Source organism: Impatiens glandulifera, chromosome 6 (assembly GCF_907164915.1).
Source record: "Impatiens glandulifera chromosome 6, dImpGla2.1, whole genome shotgun sequence".
NCBI lineage: Eukaryota > Viridiplantae > Streptophyta > Magnoliopsida > Ericales > Balsaminaceae > Impatiens > Impatiens glandulifera.
In genome coordinates this window covers 48,372,947-48,389,979 of record NC_061867.1, presented here as the reverse complement: position 1 = coordinate 48,389,979, position 17,033 = coordinate 48,372,947, and the positions used below count along the sequence as shown (strand labels likewise).

General features: G+C 33.5%; 1 protein-coding gene across 1 annotated transcript; it reads right to left on the bottom strand.

The window, feature by feature from the left end:
• Positions 1 to 4,090: 4,090 nt before the first annotated feature.
• Positions 4,091 to 15,051, bottom strand: LOC124943723 (putative UPF0481 protein At3g02645). The gene is made up of 3 exons (XM_047484198.1): positions 13,615 to 15,051; positions 13,474 to 13,502; positions 4,091 to 4,307 (listed from the first exon to the last, which is right to left on the bottom strand). The coding sequence occupies exons 1-3, from the start codon at positions 15,049 to 15,051 to the stop codon at positions 4,091 to 4,093; spliced, it is 1,683 nt and encodes a 560-aa protein (XP_047340154.1).
• Positions 15,052 to 17,033: the final 1,982 nt, after the last annotated feature.

The window sequence follows — 17,033 nt, the reverse complement described above, 5'->3', positions numbered from 1 at the left end:
GCCTTTTTTCAGTTTCAAATGATTTCTTGTGCCAATTTGGTTAAGTAATTTTATTGAAATTTCTCTTTAAATGAATTGTTTTTACTGGCAACAACATAAACTTTTATATAGTATAGTTGATCAATCTGAAATTTATTTGCATAATGTTGATTAGCTCTTTGAGAAGATGGTAAGATCTTGGTTTTCACATCATAAGTTGTTATTCGTTCCCCTCGAAAGAAGACTCTTTAAGGTAGACTTTATCATTGCATTTGCATGTTCAATTCTAGTTAGGCAAACTCTATCTCGTGTTGTTCTTCTTGCTTCATGTTGGTGATGGTGGTTGTGCAGATTAGTGGACGATGTTCTTCTACTTTCCAAGGACTCAATTTTGCCTTTCCACGATGTAGAAATAATTAATCTCAAGCTTCAAGTTCTGATGACTGTGCTTAGAGTGGAGGTGCATCATTTTGAAATATGCTCATCTAATTGTTGAATAAATGAAGTGATGCTCATTACCAAATTTTGTCTTGTCTTGTTTTATTTTGTTTTGGAGGTAGGGTGGGACAACAGAGAAATATTGTAGCTTCGAATTTTATGAATAATTAAGTTTTGTTGAGTCGCGTTGATATATTTGATGTTAAAAGAATTAATGCGTTTATTGATTGTGTTAGTATTATAATTAATAATTTTAAAAATATGTTTTGATATATAAAATTACTTATTATAAAATATGTTTTAGTTTTAATGACTTTGGGTTTAAAGTTTAATTTGAATGTATTTTGTGATAATGGATGACTAATTATGTTATGTTATTTTGTTTTATATTTAATTTTACTCTAATTTATTTGCGAATAATATAAAAATCTTTTGATAAAAAAAAAGTAAAATTATAAATATTTAAAAAATTAAAATTTTGCTAAAAAATAATAAAAATTAATTATTCGGTATAAAATTCGGTTAAATTTTTTTTCAGAAATACCGTCATCACTGGTAAAAAAAAGGGCCTTTACCGACGGTTTTTACCGAAGGTTTTGTAAACCTCTCCTAAATACTCCCGAGAGGAACAAATCCTTCGGGATTAAAAATAGATTCCGAGTGGGGTGTAAAACCTTCAGGTTTATTAACTATTACCGAAAGTTCTACAAAGAACTTTCGGTTCTTACCTTCCCAAAAAACCAAAAAAAATTCTAAGTGTTGGATGTTGGTTATTTGCGAAGGTTTTTTTAAAAACCTTCGGTTTTGAAATCCCTGGATTTTTAATTGCGAGGGTTTTACAAATAACCTTCGGTTTTTCTCAATTAAAAAAAAAATCTAAATTTAGTAATGGTTATTTCCGAAGGGTCTTTTATAAACTCTCGTTTTGACTAATATCAAAACCGAAAGTTTTATAAAAACCTTCGGCATCAACCTCTATAAATACAAACCCTAACCCTTCTCTTTTTCATTCCACTCTTCTCTCCTTTCTCTCTCTTCCGCGCCGCCGCCGCCGCCTGCCTCCTCCACGCCGGTTCTTCTCCTCTCTCGTTCAGGTAATTTGTCTCATTTGGTTTTTTTTTGTTTATTATGAGATTTAGATTTGTTAAGTTTATATATATATATATTATAGATCTAGATTTATGCTAGTTTACGTTATTTTGTTTGATTAATATATATATACATATATCTGAAATGCATTTAGGATATGGGTGATTCGACATGTAAGAGACTTCGGCGTACACCGGAGAAACTGCATCCGTGTTACCAGAATCTGATAGCACAATCAGAAATTGCGGCACGTGAGGAAGAGGTAAGACAGATGACGCTGGAAATGGAACAAATCCGATTAAGGGATGCGGAAAGAGGTCGTTTGCTCAGTGAAATTAAAGCGGACCGGGCCGAAATGTCCCAGAGATTAGAGAATCTCGAACAGGAACTTGTATTGTTGAGGAGTCGAGTGAATCAACCACCCCCTCCTTCCACCCCATCTAATAATTAATTTCTAGATTTATTATGGGTTTATTAGTTTTTCCGTACGAACGATGCAGACAATTAATATTTTTATGTGTTATGTTTTAATATTTATGAATTATTATTATTATGTTTGGTTTGGTTTACTATGTTGTTAAATAATTATGTTTTGTTTACTTTTCACATTTTTTTTAAAAAAAAACGCATGGCCAAAACCGAAGGTTTATTTGAAAACCTTCGGTTTTGACCCATATTTTAAAAATATTAGGGTATAAACTGAAGGTTTTCAAATAAACCTTCGATTTTGACCCCCTGTTAAAAAAAATATGAATATTTTCTAAGTATGGGGAATGGTAAAAACCGAAGGTTTTCAAATAAACCTTCGGTTTTTACCCATATTTAAAAAAATCAAAATAATTTCTAAGTATGGGGAAGGGTAAAAACCGAAGGTTTTCAAATAAACCTTCGGTTTTTACCCATGTTTAAAAAAATCAAAAAAAATTCTAAGTATGGGGAAGGGTAAAAACCGAAGGTTTTCAAATAAACCTTCGGTTTTTACCCATGTTTAAAAAAATCAAAAAAATTTCTAAGTATGGGGAAGGGTAAAAACCGAAGGTTTTCAAATAAACCTTCGGTTTTTACCCCTACTTTAAAAAATCAGAAAATTTTCTAAGTATGGGGAAGGGTAAAAACCGAAGGTTTTCAAATAAACCTTCGGTTTTTACCCATGTTTAAAAAAATCAAAAAAATTTCTAAGTATGGGGAAGGGTAAAAACCGAAGGTTTTCAAATAAACCTTCGGTTTTGACCCCTACTTTAAAAAATCAGAAAATTTTCAAAGTATGGGGAAGGGTAAAAACCAAAGGTTTTCAAATAAACCTTCGGTTTTGACCCTCGTTCAAAAAAACCCGAAAATTTTCTAAGTATGGGGAAGGGTAAAAACTGAAGGTTTATTTGAAAACCTTCGGTTTTGACGCTTGTTCAAAAAATGGGGAAGGGTAAAAATCGAAGGTTTATTTAAAAACCTTCGGTTTTGACCCTTCCTAAAAAATTCTGTTTAAGGTCAGGACCGAGAGGTTTTCTTAAAACTTTCGGTGAAACCCATAAAAACCGAAGGTTCTACTATTAACTTTCGGTGTTACCAAATCATAATTTGTAAAATTAATTGGTTTGATACATTCCAATCTAGAATCTTAACTAATCTAATCAAGTGTGTGTTGTTTTTTAAAAATTAAGATTGTGTTTAATGTTAAAATGTTTATGATTGTGTTTGATTATATAAAGAAGTGTGTTTATATGTTTGTGTTTATGATGACATGAATGTGTATAAAGTTTGATCATATGGCTTATGTAATGTGTTAAGGTTATTAAATGTGTTAAATTAATAATGTTCGAAGTCATTAGAAGATTAAAAACCAATTAATTTAACAATTTTTGAAATGGTAATTCCGAGAGTTTAGAGTAAAACTTTCGGAAATACCCATAAAAACCGAGAGTTTTATGATTAACTCTCGGAATTACTATGTCACAAATTGTAAAATTAATTGGTTTTTTTGGTATAATCAAGGTACTCCTAACTAATATTATCAAGTGTGTGTTTTATTTGAAAATTTTAGATTGTGTTTAATGTTAAAGTGTTCAAGAATGTGTTTGATCATATAAAGAAGTGTATATGAATGTTTATGTAGGATTATCCTATGTATTTGTGTAATGTTTGATCATATGGATTGGGAAATGTTTTAAGGATATCAAATGTGTTAAATTAATGTTGTTCAAGGTTATTAGAAAGTGAGAAACCAATAAGTTTAACAATTTGCCAAGTTGTAAAACCGAAAGTTAATTACCTTACTTTCGGAAATATTGATCAAAAACCGAGATTTTTATGATTAACCCTCGGAATTAATCAATTGATCAAAACCGAAAGTTAATCATAAAACTTTCGGTAATGAAACATCAAAACCGAGAGTTTTGTGATTAACTCTCGGAAATAATTAATTGATCAAAACCGAAAGTTAATCATAAAACTTTCGGTAATGACCAATTAAAAAAACAAAACCCGCGACTTTCTTTCTTTTTCTTTCTTTCTTTCTTTCTTTCTTTCTTCTCTCCCCGATTCATCTTCCGCGCCGCCCCGATTCCTCTCTGCGCCGCCCCGCTTATCTCTACCCGACGCTCGATTGAAGACGACGCCGGATTGAAGACGACGCCGGATTGAAGACGACGCCGCCAACAGCCCACTGCTTGAAGACCTCGACGACGATTGAAGAACTGCTGAGCCGCCGCGCCGCTTGAAGAATCGCACTGTCGCCGCGCCCGACTGGATTTCTGCCGCCGCCGCCGATTGGAGAATCGCCCAGCCGCCGCCCCACCGCCCACCACCTGCATCAAAGGTCAGTTTGAGTTATATGTTTAGATTAAAGTTATATGTTGGTTAAATTTAGGATTTGATTTAGGTTAGTTAATATAATTTTAGGTTAGTTGATTTATATAGTTTGATTTATCTAATTTGTTAGATATGATGATTTTTTGGTTTGATTTGAGTTTGATTTAGGTTAGTTTTAGGTTTGATTTAGGTTCGATTTTGGTTTGATGAATTTGATTTTAGGTTTGATTTGATTTGAGTTTAGTTTGATTTGAGTTTGATTTAGGTTTGATTTCAGTTTTATATATGTTTGATTTGAGTTTTATTTAGGTTTGATTTGAGTTTGGTATGAATGAATTTAATTTTAGGTTTGATTTGAATTTGGTATGAATGAAATTGATTTTAGGTTTGATTTGAGATTGGATTGGTTTGAGTTTGATTTATGTTTGATTTGAGTTTGGTATGAATGAAATTGATTTTAGGTTTCATTTGAGATTGGATTGGTTTGGTTTGGGTTTGATTTATGTTTTATTTGATATTGTTTTAATTTGAGTTTTATTTAGGTTTGATTTGGATTTTAGGTTAATTTTGATTAGTTAAAGTTCTTGTCATTAGGTTTGGATTAGGACCTTCATCCGCCCGCTGCCCGCCCGTCGATCTACATCCGCCGCTCTTCCTCGTCGCTCTTTTCTTTCAAGGTTAGTTTAATTTTTTATTTATGTTAAATTTATGTTTATGTATGTTAGATTTAGGTTAGATTTTGTCAAATTATGTTAGATTTTCATGTTAGATTTAGGTTAGATTTAATTTTGATTTATGTTAGGTTTGATTTATGTTATATTTTGTTAGATTTAGGTTTGTGAATGAATTGATTATTGTTGATTTAGGTTTGAGTCAATTATTGAATTAATTGATTATTATTGTTTTTTAGGTGGAATTTTAGTTAGAAAATGTTAGATTTAGTTTAGATTTATGTTAGGTTTGTGAATGAATTGATTACTGTTGATTCAGGTTAGAGTCATTATTTGAATGAATTGATTATTATTGTTTGTATAGGTGGAATTTTAGTTAGAAAATGTTAGATTTATGTTGAATTTGAGTTGGAAAATGTTAGATTATGTTGAATTTTTTTGGAATAATGATAGATTAGGTAGCGATTATGTTACAATAATGTAAGCCTAATTAATTTAGACAAATTTAAGTAAATAATAATGCGGGTTGTTTTCCATTTTATTAGAAATATGGAAGTACCCGATAAAAGCTGGATGACCTTACGTCGAGATCATCCAGATTACGAAGAAGGCGTTGACAAATTCCTCGAGTATGCTCTTAGGAATACATCCCGACAAACCGTGAAATGTCCCTGCGTGAAATGCTTGAACACGCCGTTTATGGAAATAGACGAAGTGAAGACTCACCTCATCATTTATGGAATAAATGTTCATTATGAGTATTGGTATTTTCATGGAGAAAAGAGACGTACTACTCAAGTGGTTAATGACGATGTCGATGAAGATGCCGATTACTTAGATGATGATGATGATGACGACGATGATCAGTCGGAGGATGCCGTGTCGGAATTCAACGATGCGAGACAGGAGATGAATAATACAGTTAATGAAGAGGTCAACGAAGAACGTTATATGCACGAATTTATAAACGATATGTTCCCCAATGTTAATGACGTCCCGAGCAACGATGAACCAGTCGAAGATGCGCATAGATTTTATAAATTGCTTGATGATTGTAAACGGCCATTGTATGAAGGTGCTCGAATAACGAAATCATCGGCACTACTGAAACTACTTCACATATAAAATGTATGTCAATGGACGAATTCTTCGTTCGATATGTTATTGCGTCTGCTTAAAGACTACATATTACCGATTGACGCTCAATTGCCAAACTCATACTACGAAAGTAAAAAATTCATTACTGATATCGGGCTAAAATATGACAAGATAGACGCATGTAAGAACAACTGTATGCTATTTTGGAAGGACGACGTAAATGAAGATTCTTGTAGAGTTTGCGGTCTTTCAAGATGGAAAGTCGACCAAACAAGTGGGACAGTTCGGGAGAAGCAAAACGGGAAATTCATTCCAAAAAAGGTGTTGAGATATTTCCCTTTAATACCAAGACTGCAAAGACTATACATGTCCTCAAAAACGGCTCCAATGATGAGATGACATAAAGAAGGAAGAGTTGATAGTGATACGTTGAGACATCCCGCTGATTCCTTAACTTGGAAGACGTTTGATGAAAATTATACAGATTTTGCTTCAGAATCTCGAAACGTAAGACTGGGTTTATCAAGCGATGGGTTTCAGCCATTTGCAAATGGGAAAAAATTATACAGTGTTTGGCCGGTTATTCTCGTTCCTTATAATGTGTCACCCACGACTTGTATGGATTCTAGCAATTTCATCTTATTTATGTTAATTCCGGGTCCAAAGAGTCCGGGAGATGCAATTGACATATTTCTTCAGCCATTGATCGAAGAGTTGCATGAACTGTGGCAAACAGGTGTGAAAACGTTTGATGCACACACCTCGCAATACTTTAACATGCGAGCGGCGTTGTTGTGGACCATTAACGACTTTCCCGCATACGCGAATTTATCAGGCTGGAGTACGAAAGGTAAATTCGCTTGTCCTTGTTGTAACAACGACACGGTATCCCTTCGATTGGTTCATGGTTCCAAACAATGTTACTTGGGTCATAGACGTTTCCTTCCACCGAAGCACAAATACAGAAGGGATAAAGAGTCGTTTGATGGTCAAACTGATTATAGAGATCCCCCTAGATTGTTAACGGGGCAAGAATGTTACGAGCAAGCACGAGACCTAGAAGACATAATTCTTAGTGCGGATCTGAGCAAGAGAACCAAGATATATCATGAAACGCGAGAAGACAATTGGAATAAACTTAGCATTTTCTTCCGTCTGCCTTATTGGAAATCGCTATTATTGAGACATAATTTGGATATGATGCATATTGAGAAAAATATCTGTGATAGCGTGTTGGGAACAATAATAAATGTGAAAGAGAAGACTAAGGATGGTCCTAAAGCCCGTAAAGACTTAGAACTCTTAGGCATAAAATCATGGTTACATCCTATAAATGATGAAGGAGTTGTTCATTATCCAGAAGCGCCTTTCACTTTGACATCCGAAAATAAAATACGTCTTTGTAACTTCTTGATAGATCTCAAGTTGCCTGATGAGTTTTGCTCAAATATCGGCGGTTGTGTAAATTTGGAAGAGAAAAAGCTTTCGGGATTAAAGAGTCATGATTGTCACATTTTATTGGAATATCTAATTCCTTTAGCAACTCGTGGATTGCTTCCAGAGTATGTGTATGATGCGTTAGTAAATTTGTCTCGTTTCTTTCGGTTGTTGTGCTTCAAAGAGTTGATTCAAGAGGACCTGGAACAATTGTACATGGATATTACATTGACACTTTGCAAATTTGAAATGATTTTTCCGCCGTCAATCTTCGACATCATGATGCATCTCCCGGTTCACTTGTCATTTGAGGCTTTGCTTGGAGGACCTGTTCAGTATCGATGGATGTATCCGTTTGAACATTACATGGGTACAATGAAAAGATATTTGCGGAATAATAACCACCCCGAAGCCTCTATAAGCGAGAGCTATCTTGTTAACGAAAGTATTAGTTTATGTGCCAGGTATATGGAGGAACAAGATCAAGAAAATGCACAACCTGAAATCTCGGGCATTTCAATATTTGCATCATTGGAAGACTTATCTAACGGAAAAGTATACAACTTGGATTATATCGATCGAGTGACAGCTCATTCTTACATTTTAAAAAATTGTCCCGAAGCAGAATCTTTTTACATGTAAGATTCAATGTTATTGTTACTAATTAGCATTAAAGAGTGTGCTATTTAATATTCGATCTATTTGCAGAGATTATAACAACGAGTCTAGTGGAGAAACGTTTGCCGCATATTTCAAGCATCGAGTGAGTAAATTACAAACCATATATCCTAACTCTTTTTATTCATATTAACAACTTCATTTCGGATACATATATAGGTCGTCCATTTAGCAGAAATTGACGACATGTCAAGAGACCTCAAGATCTTAGGAGAAGGTCCAAGTATGTACTCGTCTATGTATGTTTGGTGTAAAGTAAACGGATTCAAATTCTGTACAGAAAACACGACGAAGGTTTGACAACTAAAAATAGTGGGGTGGTTGTTGAGGGGTACAACGGATCTGAAACTATGTCATACTACGGAGTTTTGACGGATATAATCGAAGTACAATACTATTCTCACAAACGAGTTGTTTTATTCAAGTGTAAGTGGTTTGATACACACTCGGGGGAACTAGGAGTGAAAGTGGATAAATATGGCTTCGTAAGTGTAAATGTAAACCGAATTTTGAAAACCCAAAGTCAAGACCCGTATATATTGGCGAGTCAAGCAAAACAAGTATTCTACGCCCCTGATATGTCAGCCCAACCCGGTTGGAAGATTGTGACAAAAATAAAACCGCGGTTTACAAACATATAGTTCAGATTAATTAATTAGGTAGATTTATGTTTTTAACTTTATATTCATTTTTATTACTACTTTATTTCAATTATTCACTCAATTTTATTAATGGTGTGAATTAAGAATGTCTGAAGGTCCTAAAACAACTTGGAAGAATATGAGGAAGACACCCAAGAAATTGGATAAAAGCTACCAAAACCTACTTGCCCAATCCGAGTCGTTAAAGCTTCGAAGATCGTCTTCTAGAGACCAACCACCGATTGTTGTGGTCCCGATAGCTACTGCGCCTCCCCCAACAGACGAGGATGTTGAGGCTAGTGAGCTCCAAGAGTTTATAGAGAGCACATTCGCTGATATGGTGCCTAGCGATGAGGCTGAAGACGAGGGTCTTGAGGAGCCTATCGAGGAGCAGGATGACGAGGAGGAGCACGGGACCACTCCCGACCCATCATCGACAGGTATTTCGTTTACAAATTAGTTAGTGTTTCAATTGATTGACATATTTAATTATGATTTTGATAATTTTGAAGAATCTTCTGCCCGCAAGAGACGGGGGAAGAACAAGAATATTGCGTTGTCTAAGAGGGTAGCGGGGACGAGGATCCCTCTAACGTTTAGAGAGAAGGATGGGAGGCCAGGCGGTACAGACGTGGGAAGAACACGGTGGTCTAGACATGTGGGGTCGATTATTCGGGACCCCGCAGCCGTCTCACACCGTCTTCTCAAGTGGAAGGCTTTAAGTGCAGACCAATTGGATTCACTGTGGACTGCTATCAAGGTAATACTTATTACTTGATTATACATTACGTCATTAAATAATTATTTTTAACATTTGGATGTTATTTTTTTCAGGATCCGTTCGAAGCGACTAATGGTGACATTGAGTCTTTTCGAAAGACCGGGTTGGGACACGCCAATCAGATATGGGATAGATGGCGGTCGGATTTGAACAAGACAAATATCCGCGTCCACAAAGGAGACGAGGCGGCGGTACTGGATAATCCTCCACCAGACTACGATCGAGATGATTGGGAGTTTGTGTGTCGCAACCATTTCTTCACAGAAACGTTTAAGGTACGGTTTTATAATTCAAATAAAAGTTGATATTAATTAATCTAACTTCATTTGTTATTTCAAATACAGAGACACAGTTCTACAAATATTAAGAACCGGAAGAATCTGAAATTCCCGCATCGAACGGGAAGTAGACCGTTTGCACAAATTGAAGACGAGTTGGTAAGTACATTATTTGTAATAACTTAATCTAAAGATTGTTATTAATTATATAAATCATTTATTTCAACAGGCGATTGAAATGGGACGGGCACCGTCTGTAATTGAAGTATTCAAGAGGACCCGTACACCAAAACCGACACAAGAAAACCCAACACCCGTCCCGGACGAACACGTGCAAGAGAAAATTGTAAGTGAATTGAATATGCCTAGTTTTTTATTATAGAAATGATATTTTATTTGAATTGTGCAGGCTGAGATGGAGGAGGTTGTTAGTAACGAACCGGGAATATCGGATTTTGAATTGACGGAGAGGGTGTTCGGACAACAAAAACACGGGATAGTGTTCGGAATGGGATCAGGCGTCCGGCCCACACACTTTCGTGAGGATCGTCGTAGTGGAAACAGTTCACAGCGAAACAATGAGCGATTGTTAAAAGAGAATCAAATAATGAAGCTCAAGCTGGAGGAACTGGAGAAGAGGGATGAAGAAAGAAGGCGTAGAATGGAAGAAATGCAAGCGGAAAAGGAAGAAATTGTGACAAGAATGGAGAGGGAGAAGTTAGAGATGAACGCAAGAATGGAGAGAATCGAATTGTATATGAGGCAACAACCACCTCCTCCCCCCACAAGCTAAGGTTGTTTCGATTCAAAACATGTTTTCATTAGTGGTTGAATTTAGAACAGATTGTTCGGAATATTAGTTTGGTTTCGAATTTTGTAATGTTCATGATCAATTAATGTGATCGTTTAATGTATGTTGCATTTCTTTTATCATTAATATATTGGTTTGGCTGAACAGGTTTTGGTTGCGAGCAAAATAATCCGCACATTTTTAAAAATTTACGGGAAAAAACCGAAAGTAATATTAAAAACCTTCGGTTTTCTCTTTGTGGAAAAACCGAGAGATATTAGAAAACTCTCGGTTTTTAGCCAAAGAGAAAACCGAGAGTTATATGACAAACCCTCGGTTTTTACCCAAAAGAGGAAAACCGAGAGTTTTGATTGAACTTTCGGTTTTCCTCTTCGGGTAAAAACCGAGAGTTTTCATATAACTTTCGGTTTTTCTCTTTGTAGAAAAACCGATAGTTATTACAAAACTCTCGGTTTTCTTGAAAAGGAGAAAACCGAGAGTTATTAGAAAACTCTCGGTTTTTACCCGAAGAGGAAAACCGAAAGTTCAATCAAAACTCTCGGTTTTCCCACAAAGAGAAAAACCGAAAGTTGTTTGCAAAACCCTCGGTTTTTCCACAAAGAGAAAAACCGAAAGTTATTTGTAAAACCCTCGGTTTTTCAACAAAGAGAAAAACCGAAAGGTCTTTATAAAACCCTCGGTTTTTCCACAAAGAGAAAAACCCGAAAGTTTTCATATAACTCTCGGTTTTTCTCTTTGTGGAAAACCCGAGAGAGTCAATACCGAGGGATGGCGAGAGTAACTAAAACCTTCGGTAAGGTGTCTTCAACGAAAGTTATAGGGTCAAAACCGAGAGTTTTAACTCTCGGTTTTGACCCCTTTTTCGGTGTTATGCATAAAGACTGTCGTCAATATTTACTGACTAAACAAAATTAAATGGAAAAAATGTTGAAAAATGTAATCGGAAATAGTGTCGCAAAAATATATATTGAAAAAATCATCACAAAAACTTTTCGATTAAATTCTTATCCGTTGGAGTATTACAGACACATATTTGCGAAATAATTATTTAGAGGAAAAAAAACGTCGCAAATTATATATTCATTAGAAATTACATTGATAAATTACGTCGCAAATACACTATTTCCTTGTAGGGTAAGGAATCCATAAATTTAATTGGACTAAAATTTTTCTTAAAAGAATAAAATTCATTTCATTGATTCGTATAGTTAAAAAAATCTTAATCGAATAGTTAAAAAAATATAATAATGTTGTTGAAGTTATTACATAAAATGTCATACATTATCCATAAACATTAATAAAAAAAAATATCACCAACTTGTATGATCACATATAAAAAAAATACCACCCACAACTAAAAAAGTCTTCTAACCTTAAGAGTCGAAGTTCTAACATCTGTCAGAGAATGGATATTTCCTCTATTAGGACTACTCCTCCAAGCTAAGTTAACATCATACACTCTATGTTTCATTGTTGTGATTGTTATTTTTAAATTTAGCAAAATTCATGAAAACACTTGTATGTTTCACTTTTCCTATATTATTAGTAGATTGACTAGTTACAATAACTATGTCATTTGAATCTCAATAACTATGTCATAATAACTATGCCATCATTAATATCATGACTATATTAATAATGTACTATATGTGATTGGGAAATTTGATGAAATATCACTAAAGATGTCCCTAATTGCTAAAAGTGTCCGCGCATAAAAAAAACGTTGGTGACACATTTAATTTTTTCCGGACAATTTTGCCTATGTCGCGGACGTCCACAGTCGCGAGACGATACCAGCATTCGCGAGACGAAATTTTTAAAAAAAAATCGTCACGCGAATGTTGGTTGCGTCTCGCAATGGGGCATTTTCGTCCAAAAAAATAAATGTGTCACCAACGTTTTTTTTATGCGCTGACACTTTTAGCAATTATAGGCATCTTTATATCATTTCATCAAATTTCCCCTATGATTACTATTTATGATGACCTATTTAATCTTTAGCTTTGACATTTATTTTTCTCATGAGTCTATTTTTACTTTTATTCTTTGTAAAAATAATCTAAAAGTCAAAGGATTTATTAGGTTGCAAGACGCAAATGAAAAAAGTAATTGCAACGGTAATATTAACTTATTTATTATTATAATAAGCCTATTGGACTAGACAGGTGTCCCGGAGTTCCAACATACAAGTCTTGTTCAAGGATGTAGTTTAGTGAATCAATTGTTACTACTTTCAATTCGCTTTTTATTCTTTTCAAAAAAAAATATAAAATCCAAATAAAGTATCTGGTTGTAGCTTCCACCGACATTACATACGACAAGTTGTAATGTTCTCAAATATCTCCTTAATGCGAAAAAACAATCTTATTTCTACAAGCAAAAATATGTTAATTGATAGGAAAACATTATCAAAGAATGAATAACATCTTTATCCACCACACAATTTCATCTAACACTAGCATTTGTTTCAATGAAAACGGAACAACATTGATACAAAGTTTTGGGCCAGAAATTTTTGAAGCGCTTTCTAAATTATAATTTGTTAAAATTTTCAAACAAGTGTTTTTTATGCAAAGAGTTTCCAAATTCTAATTAGGTTAATCTTATTCTTGAATTTCTTTCAATCAAAGGAACCAACATCATTTTATTAATTATTTTTAGAGTAAACTATTATTATTTGTTACATTAATAGTCATGCAAAAAATTGAATTATTTTATTAATTAATATCATTAAATATTAACAAAACAAAAAAAATTATTTTATTACATCTTTTGACTTGTGAGACATATTGATACCTATAAATATTGCAATAGCTTGTAAACTCATTATAAACAATAACAAGATAATCGCAAGTAATACGAAGACATGCCAAGACTCCAAGATATAAAAATTGACAAATTTTCTCACCTTAACCTTCCAACTACTTTGATAATACTTGTTCACATCTTCAATCGTTTTATCAAGAAACAACACTTTCGTCAATTTGATAGATTTGCTCATCCCATTCCATAAATCAGCCGCCTCCTCATCGCTCTTCAAATGGTTCACTATGATCCCTTTTTCCCTCAACAATCGAGCGTCCTCTTCTGTGTCGATGATCCCATTCATCATCTCGGTATAACGTGTGAAAATCAACGGTCCGGATGATGTGCAAGTCTCGTATGCCACTAAATTCCTCAAAACCGATCTCGTGTTTACCTCTAGGACGACAGTTGGAAGGTAAAATGTTGACGTGGATTCATCGAAGTTGATTGTCATTATATTGTTTTGTGTAGTAGGCACGAATTTCACTCCCGCTAAAATGAGTTCCGAAACTGATGGAATTGAAATTTCTTCCATTAAAGGAGGTTTGTTTAGGTTGTTACTATTTTCATCGTCTTTTTTTTCAAGCCCTTTGTTAAATGACATATGTTCTAAAGGTTGTTTAAAAAGATTAATAATGGGTAAGTTAAGGATAATCGATAGAGGTAATTTAATCGCTAATCTAACCGGTTTAGACGAAATTATGTTTTTGAATAAACCTCTTTCCGTGTTAAATTTCATCCGCATTTTGTCGAACACTTGGCGGGCATAACTCAAATGTCCAGCAAATTCAGTTGAATTCTGATCATCAACAAATGTCGCATCTTCATCAGGATAATCTATAGATTTAGGCACGAGTAAATTATAAAGGAAATCAACAAAGTGTGCTGATTCATGAACTGAAATATTCTCCGGCGGCAGTTCTCCGATCATCTTCAACGGCGAAATCTCTTCAGACATACCCATTATCATGCAAAGTAACAGTTCATCAGCCGATTCCTTCGTTTCTCCGCGGAATTCTAACGCAATTCTAAGAAGAAACAAAGGAATCTGATTCTCCATCATCATAACATCTCTTAGAATTGAATTATGAATTCGTGGCCGGAGATTTCCTTCTTTATCAACATAAACTCGGAGAAACTCAAGAAGGAAACAAACATCAACAACCATCATCCAGGCCAACGTTTCGCCATTGAAATCGAGAAATTTGTTGTAAGAAGAACGAATTTTGGATTCGAATTTTGAGAAATGATCGACGATGTGATGAATTTTAATGGGTTGGAAGGATTTTTGGGTTCTTTTGGCGGCAGCAAGTTTGTAACGCTCCATTTCGTATAGCTCTGGACGGGAATGATGGTAAGGTCCTATGGCGATTTGATGAGGGATGTAAGAATCTGGATCGGAAACCATTAGGGTTTTGGGGATGGTGAAGATGGTGATGGAGAAATCGTTGGTATCTTCTTGATCTTCATTTAGGGTTTTTTGAATGTAAATTACCCATCTGTGTTCGTTGAAGTTTGAGGAATTTGAAGAAGATGACATTTAGGAAAAGCTAATGGATGAACTGAAAATGGAGTTTGTTTTCTACATGAAATTACAATTTTTTTTTTGTTTTTTTGGGGGGTTTTAAATTGAAAGAGGAGTTACGGGTATTAAATGAATTTTTTTTTTCCATCTTAAACCCTCTTAGTTTGAAAAAAAAAATTAAAATTGGAATTATCAATCTATATATATATAAATATAATGATGCTTAATTTTTAAAGTGTCCGGATTGCCGGGTCGAGAGCTGTGGTTAATTTGGATACTTGGGTCGGATTGTGGGTTGATCCGTTTTTAAATGGTTAAAAATAAAATTAAAAATGCTAGAGGTATGTTTCGAACTTGCAACCTAACAAAACAAGTACAACTCTTTAACCAACTAGGCTACAAAGACTTTATATTTTAAATTCAACACCAAATTTGATAAACGCGGGACGTTTTAATATTAATATAAGTTTAATTTTTTAACTAATTAATATATAATGATATTGAGTAAATAGATACTTGGGTCGGATTGTGGGTTGACCCACCCATAAACTTAAAACGGTTAAAAATAAAATTAAAAATGTTATCCGTAATTTTTTTCACGGTTTTTTATATTATTATTCGTGCAAATGCACGGGCTAAATGCTAGTTTCTCATTATAATTCTTGTTTTCTAAAATGGTCCAAGAAAAAAAAAATGTATTTCAAATTTAAAAAAGGAACTACACTTTTCAAGAGAGAAAATTACAATAGTAGTAGCTTAAGAAAGGTGATGACTACAAATCTATTTTTATTTTATGAGTGGTATTAAAATAAAATAAATAAAAATAAATAAAAAAGACCAATTTAAATAAATAAAAATAAATAAAATTATTATCAATAATAATAATAATAATATTAGTTGTTTAGTGTGTTAATTTTCTTAAGTCAATGTTCATTTATTTATATATATTATTTTATTCAAACAGTTCACCTCTAAATATTTTCTTCATTTTTATCAAGTTTACCTTAATTATAATTTCTGAATTCGTCCTTCATAACCGCGTTATAAATGTGAATATAGATGTTTACATCGATTAAATACAATCATTAAACCGGACTATCAAAAAATAATAGGGATAGTAAAATTTATATCGATCCAAGACTCCTAACAACTACTTAGGCACACCCCCACATTAATCACCTTCTGTTTTAATTCAAAATGCTTCCAATGAGAATCGAATCCATGATATTTTAATTTTTTTTTTTATGTAGACTCATTGATGGAGTAACGTTGTTCAATTTCCAAGTTTGAAAATTTTATAAAATTATAATTTAATTCTATATTATTAAGATAACCACATGGTAATTGGATCAACTAATAAGATGTTTTGTTTGAAAAAAATATATAAAAATAATAAATATTAAAATTGTAATTCCAATATAAGAAAAATGAAATTGAGAATTACAAGTTGATTTGAATTGGATTGGAATCTATATATATATATATAATTATGCTTAATTTTGAAAGTGTTCAAATTACCGGGTTGAGAGTTGTGTGCTTAATTTGGATATATATGTGAGAGTAATGGATATTTGAATCGGATTCTGGGTTTACCTGCCCATAAACTTAAAACTGTTAAAAATAAAATTAAAAATGTTATAGGTATGTTTCGAACTCGCATCTAACAAAAACAAGTATAACTCTTTAACTAAATAGGCTAATAATACTTTATATTTTAAATTCAACACCAAATTTGATGAACGTGAGACTTTTTAACAATATATTTTTATTCGTGTGCATTGCACGAGGATCTTCCTAGTTATAATCATAAATCTTAATGTAAAATGGTATAACCTACATTCAAATTGAAATTAATCCCTTAAATTCCAATTTCAAAAATATACCAAACATTCATGGACATATTGTCTTGTATTACTTCTTTTTAACCATTTAATTTGTTATAACTCTAATATCAACTTAATGATCATACTTTAATTATAATTGAGTGTATTTGATTA